General features: G+C 51.5%; 1 protein-coding gene across 1 annotated transcript; it reads right to left on the reverse strand.

The window, feature by feature from the left end:
• Window positions 1-622: 622 nt before the first annotated feature.
• On the reverse strand, window positions 623-5,423 carry LGALS1 (galectin 1). The gene is made up of 4 exons (XM_050933789.1): window positions 5,306-5,423; window positions 3,031-3,110; window positions 1,164-1,335; window positions 623-847 (listed from the first exon to the last, which is right to left on the reverse strand). The coding sequence occupies exons 1-4, from the start codon at window positions 5,312-5,314 to the stop codon at window positions 701-703; spliced, it is 408 nt and encodes a 135-aa protein (XP_050789746.1). The 5' UTR covers window positions 5,315-5,423; the 3' UTR covers window positions 623-700.
• Between the last annotated feature and the right edge of the window lie 1,116 nt (window positions 5,424-6,539).

Here is a 6,539-nt window from a genome sequence, read left to right on the forward strand (position 1 = left end):
CTGACCAGGGTCGGTCAGTGTTATACTAGTGCTACTTCAGGATGGCTAGCAGCTCTAGAACAGTTGGTGTTGAGGTAGTGAGATGGGCCTTCATCAATGAATGTAGGTAGAAGTGAGACAACTTAGTACATCCCACTCCTGTGCCTCTGTGCAACCCTGTACACATTCAGTGTTGACATGGGAGCAACCACTGTTATTCTAGTCAAGGTCTTAGATCTCCTGAGCAGTTCTGCAGTGTTTAGTGATATGTAGAGTCAAGGCTAGACACATTTACCAGACTCCTCTCAGTCTGAACGAGTGTGAAGCTAGATCCTATTATTAAATATTTTTTTTTTAGTGCAATAAGCTAAGTAGAGCAAAGACCTGCTCTTGCATTAATTAGTGCCAGGCACAGCCACCTTGCTATAAAGTTACTTTGTTATTGACATTTTGGTCACATTATCCTGGTCCTTCAGGAAGTCCACCCTCCAGTGTCCCCAGAAAGCCTATTGGACAACAAGCCAAAAGCTGGCCCAATCCCACTCAGCTACATAAGGTGCCATCAGATTTGACAGAAGGAAGTGACAGACCCAGGAATGGATGTGGAGTGCTGTAGGAAATACAGAAGACAAGAAAACGCTAGTTGGTTTAGTAGACCAAATTCAATGGTGTTTATTGTGTTTCCTTTTAAATATCCCTTTGGAGTGTGAGGAGTGGGGAGTTATTCCAACTGGATGGATTTGATTGTGAAGTCACCGTCTGCATTCAAGAAGTCGATGACCTGGAGACCCAATCGGTTAGGGAACTTGAACTGATGGTTGTTTGGCAAAGCAATTGTTAGATTACTTGGGTCATGAGTGATGAAGATCTGCAAGGGAGGAACACAGAGGACATGTCTGCCAGGGTCTGCTAGATGCCTAACTTCTCCTCCTGCCCTGCCCAAGTAGCAGGATCTTTAAGCTAGAGCATGGGGCTGGAGCAGCTACTTACTGGTTGTCAGGACTCTGCCTAACCAGCATGGCTATGTGGAATGTGGGTGTGGTCTCCTGCCCAGACAGGGTCCTGCCCAACTTCTTAGACTGAGCCCCCTCTGTGTAATACTTCAGCCCTCCCTTTCAGGGACACAGCTGAGTATGTCCCATGCACAGGAACCCCACCCAGATCCAGGTCATTCCAGGCCTCACCTCCACATTGGTGCCCTCCTGGAAGGGGAAGGCTGCTTCTCTCTGCTCAGCACCCCACTCCCCTTTGTCCATGGAGTTGCACACGATGGTCCTCACATCCCCATGAGCATCAAAACGTGGATTGAAGTGCAGCACTACGTTGGCTTGGTCTTTCCCTAGGTTCAGCACAAAGCTGCAAGACAGAAGAAATAAGTGAGACACTGGTAGCCTCATGCATGGCAACCCAGACTGCAGCAGCACCATACGCTCCTACCTCTGTGGCCTTGGGGATCACCTCAATCTAACCAGCACTAGGTCAGAATTTGTATAGGAGCCCTTCAAGAAAGGAGGAATTGAGGAGTGAGTAGGGGGTGCTCTTTCCTCTGAGGCACTGCCCCAGCAGAGTGCGGTCTTTTGGCTAGAGACAGAGGCCCTGGATACTTGGTTCCACAGCAATTTTCAGAAGAGGAAGGGTGGGGCATTAGCCCTGACCAGCTTGGAGAATTGCATTCTGCACCCTGAAGTCCCCCTGGGGTTTCAGTTGGATGCTACATTCTTCCCTTCCTATCCTAAATGAGTAATTGTTGCTGTTCCCTGTTAAACAGCTGCCACCTTCCACCACAGAGGCAATTGAAGCAATTACTGACTTATTAATAAGCACATCTCATCCCACAGGATCTTCCAGGGGAAAAGCCATTCTTCTCCATGGGGCTCCTCCCTCCCTCGGGGCTCTCAGTCATGCAGACAAGAGTGGACTGTTTAGGGAGAGGCAGCACAGAAGGCTGTGCGAGATGCTATCACACTTCAAAGGGAATGGGAGAGTTGGGACATGTTGCTCCTTGGAATGCCAGTCTGTTCCCAGGGTGGGAGCCAAACTCCCCTCCCACAGGCAGGAGAGCCCTGCCAACCATACACAAAGGGGACACAGACTTGCTGGGCTTTGGTGGCCAGACATGCTGGAGAGAGTGGAAGCCCTCAGAGAGTAAGTCTACACAGCCAAAAAAACCCAGAACAAACCAAAGCAGTGAATCTCAGAGCCCGGGTCTAGAATAGGGTGACCAGATGTCACAATTTTACAGGGACAGTCGCAATTTTTAGGTCTTTCTTATATAGGTTCCTATTACTCCCTGTCTTCTGTCCCAATATTTCACACGTGCTGTCTGGTCACCCTAGTCTAGAGACTTGGGGTCATGCTACGGTGTTGATCTTTCAACAAGATCTCCATGTAGATATTCTAGCTCAGGATGGATCTCAGGCTATGAAGCCTAGGGAGGAGAGTGGGTCTCAGAGCCTGAGCCATCTATATGGCTATTTTTAGCCCCCTGTAGCACAAGCCTGAGTGTGGAGACCGGGGCTCTGGCGACAGCATTTGTGGAGTTTTTTTTTATTTTGCTGAGTAGAGACCCCACAGGTACGTCTAGGCACCAACTCTATCAAGGCTGCCTCTGCCTGACAGAGCTGCACCACACGTCTGCAGCTGGAGGAGCTCCTGCAGATCCAGTTGCCCTCCTCCAACCAAAAGCCCCACCTGCCTGCTCACCACACCCCGAGGGAGGCCACCTCCGTTCTTCACACTGAGCTACTCCATTTTCCTTCTCTGCACTACAGAGGATGTCATTGTTACCCGGGGAGGGGACTGGTGGACTTACATCTGGTTCTACTTATCCTCTTGGCAGAAGGGGGAGGGGGGAGATTGCCTCCATGTATGTTAGGTAGTGACGCACTGGAAAGTGCTGCTTTAGGAATTAACCCTTTCAAAGCCACTCCCCTCTCCCACAGCAAGGGGGAATCCTTCCCTCCATCCCATAGTAAAAAAGGTCCTGCCATGTTCCCTAGACCCCTCTGTACATCCCATCTCTACATCCCTCCCGCCCCCAGCATGACTTACCTCTTGGCACCTGCAGCGATTTCACCCTTCACACCAATGCGCTTTCCAACCTTGACACCCATGTTGGTACAAACTATTCCCTGAGGAATCCAGAGAGGGACATGTTAATCCCATCAGTTCTGGTTCTGTTAGCTGCGCCCCTCCTGCACCCCACCCAGCCTGCAGTGCGAAACGGGGCATAAGTACGGAAGTGAGAGACTGAGCTTTTTGGGGACAAGTGCTGGGGACAGGAGAAGGTGTTGGCACATCATTTCAGGCAGTGAGAGACAGGCTTCACCACCCCACACATTCAAGGAGAAGTGCCAAAAGACTACACCCACTAGGAGTGACCTATAACAGTTGGGACATTCACTGCTTCCCCTACAGAAATTAACTTATTCTACAAGGGGGAAATCTTACCCCACCTGGCTTCCCTCCACAAACATGAGTCCTAATTGGCTCCTGAAATCTAAGCCTGACTACACACCCCATATGCAAGACAGCTCCAGCCACAGTCCCCCCTCTCCTCCCCCTCCCCACCCCCACTTAGTAGCTCCCAAGTCTTCACACACCAGCTTAGCTGCATTGGAGTGGAAGCCTCTTTGGTTAGGTATGAGCACAGATTCCTACCACTGGTTGCAGCCCCATTGTGGACTGGTAGCATTTGAAGCTTTTGCCCCAGGATAGCTACTGTGAAGCGTGCGTTTGTATGGTGGGGTGGTCTGAATGGTTATCTGCATCCCCCGCGTGACCCAAATGATATTAACTGGGCTCCTTGTTGCAACCTCAGAGCTAGGATTGAGGTGGGCATGTGCAACTGAACTCACTCCTTTAGAACTGCTCGACCAGATCTGAACATGAGGTAACCGCTGACTGTGCTGGCCCTGCTCTGTGGCCAGAACCCCTCTGCCCCACCCAGTTTCCCAGTGCTCGTAGATCAGCAACTTTTTACCAGCCTAGAGTTTCTCTGAACTTCTCTTCCTCCTCTGCACCACTAGGGAAGCAGAAGAAAGAGGGCAACCTGCCAATGACCAAAGCCTCAGCAGGAGAGAGTCGTGGCCACACCCAGGGGCAGCGCCAGGCACCAGCATGCCAAGTGCGTGCCTGGGGTGGCAAGTCATGGGGGGCACTCTGCTGGTCGCCGTGAGGTCGGCAGGCAGGTTGCCTTTGGCGGCATGCCTGCGGAGGGTCCATTGGCCCCACAGCTTCAGCAGACCTCCCGCAGGCTGCCACCAAATCCGCGGGACCGGGGACCTCCTGCAGGCAAGCCACCGAAGGCAGCCTGTCTGGCGTGCTTGGGGCAGCAAAATACCTAGAGGCGCCCCTGCCCACACCCATTCTAGTACCACATGGTGCCACAGGGTTCAGATTAGGACTGCAAGGCACTTTCACTGTGGCTCAGGCATTTCACCCACTCCCAGGCCCAGCCTTCTAGCTGTGGACTCATTTTGCAGCTTCCAACATACCCAGGGTCCCAGCCCCACACCCCTCTCCACCCCCAGCAGCCAATGAGCAAACAATACCAACTATCTGGAACAGAGTCCCTGGGCACAATCTATGCATTCCTCCTCCCACCACTCTTGGGAAAAGACAGGAGAGAGAGTGGGTATTTCCTAGTCATCCCCCTAATGTAGGAGGGGGAAGACCAGTAGGTACAACAACCCCTCTGGTATTAGCACCTTCAAGCAACTCCCTTGCAGCCACTCCCTGTCGCAACTCCACCCTGCTGGTCCTTTCACTCCCCAACAGATGCCTTTGAAAATAGTTTTAAAAAAAATCAATTTTTTTTTGACAGCTTCATGCCACAAGCAAGTACAAGTAGTGGGGCGAGTTATTCTGGGCATAGGATGTTCAGAAAGAGCCAGCTGCTGTTACAACAGTATCCCATTTGTGGGTAGGAAAGGGGGAAGTCACTAGAGGAAGAGGCATCTAGGCATTGAAGCAACTGCAAACTATTCCCCACCCAAAAAACCCCACCCCATCCCCATGAAAGGAGCAGAGAAGAGCCTTCCTGGGGAGCAGAGACAGACCTCACTGCTCTCGTCGGAGCTCAGTTGTTGTAAAACCTCACTGCCCCACTCGTCTTCTGGATTACGGGACGTTAAAAAGAGACAGCACAGCCCACTTCAGATCACACCACTCTTTCATCCCTTCTAGGCAGCACAGACAACCTGCAGCTAAGCCCCCTCAACTCCCTCCAGCTTGCCAGCACAGTCACCCTTTGCAACACACCGCTGATTTCACCCCTCTGTTCCTGCAGCCAACACCCCAGGCACAAGCCACCCGGTTCACTCACACGAGACATGATGGTTGTAGTGCTGCTCTTTTAACTCTCCCTCCAGCTGCTGAGATCTAATAGACAGATGTGGGCAAGGGCTGGGCTGCTCCCATGCCCTTAAATAGTTGGGCAGCTGATGAGTCACTCCCTGAGTCACCCCTCCCTTCAGCCAATCAGAAATAGCAATTGGGGGTGGGATGGGGTGGGATTTTGAAGATAGGTCACACCCTCCCCAAAGCTATCAAGGTAGAGCTTTCTCCCCAGCCCCCGGATGCTAAACCCCACCTCCCCCAAGCAGCCAGCCAGTCATTGGAGTCAGATCCTGCTCCAGTGGCCACAGAGCCAATGGAAAATAGTTTTAGGATGAGAGTGTTTTAAACAAAAATCCAAGATTTTCAAAGAAAAAAATCCCAAACCATTAAACTGAATGAGAATTGGCTGGGTGGAGTGGGGCAGGGCTAGACCCTTCATTCCAGACAGCCTAGGGTGGCTAGAAGCACCACAGCCAAAGTGGTGCATACATGAGGGACTGGAAGTGGTCCATGCAAAATGAAATGGGAGCTTCTCTGCCTATCCAGAGAGGATTGGGACAGGATTCTTGGGATCTGAGCTCCATTCTCAGCTCCTGACATTGTGGCCACCAGTGCACACCCAGCTGCTGGCCAGCCCACCACCTGATACAGCCCAGATCCATACAGCCCCCTGTCAAGTCACTGAGGGCAGAGAGGCATAACAGCTGGGAGGCAAATGACTCCAACTCAGCTGTCCTACATGGTGCATGCCCACAACCATTCTGGGGAGAGGTGGGTGAAGCTTTCTGGGGCACCCAGTGCTTGTGCAGATCTGTCCCGAATTTCAAATCCACCCCTGAGTAGACAGTGTGGGTAGCATTGTGCTCAGTCACAATGGACCATTCCCATAGGTTCTGCATATTATTTACCGCATTGGGTTAGGTCCATGTGAGGGTGATTCATTGTGGAGTGAAAGGGCTGCTCTGGAAAAAGTTACTTCATTGCAAAACATCTCAACTATAATTAAATCTAAAAAACAGAGTGAATCCAGGCAGTGAGCCAAGCCTCTGCTCTTGTGGCTTATGGCTTTGCTTGTCTTTTTTTTTTTTTGTTTGTTTCTAAATCACAAGGCAGGCTGAGAGGCTCCTTCAAGAGTCCCAGAAATGAAATGCATGTGCGCTCATTCTCTGAGAGGCCCGCCATGCCCGCATTTACTGTGTGGGGCTCCCATCCCCCACAAG

This window comes from Gopherus flavomarginatus, chromosome 1 (genome assembly GCF_025201925.1).
Source record: "Gopherus flavomarginatus isolate rGopFla2 chromosome 1, rGopFla2.mat.asm, whole genome shotgun sequence".
In the NCBI taxonomy this organism is placed as follows: Eukaryota; Metazoa; Chordata; order Testudines; family Testudinidae; genus Gopherus; species Gopherus flavomarginatus.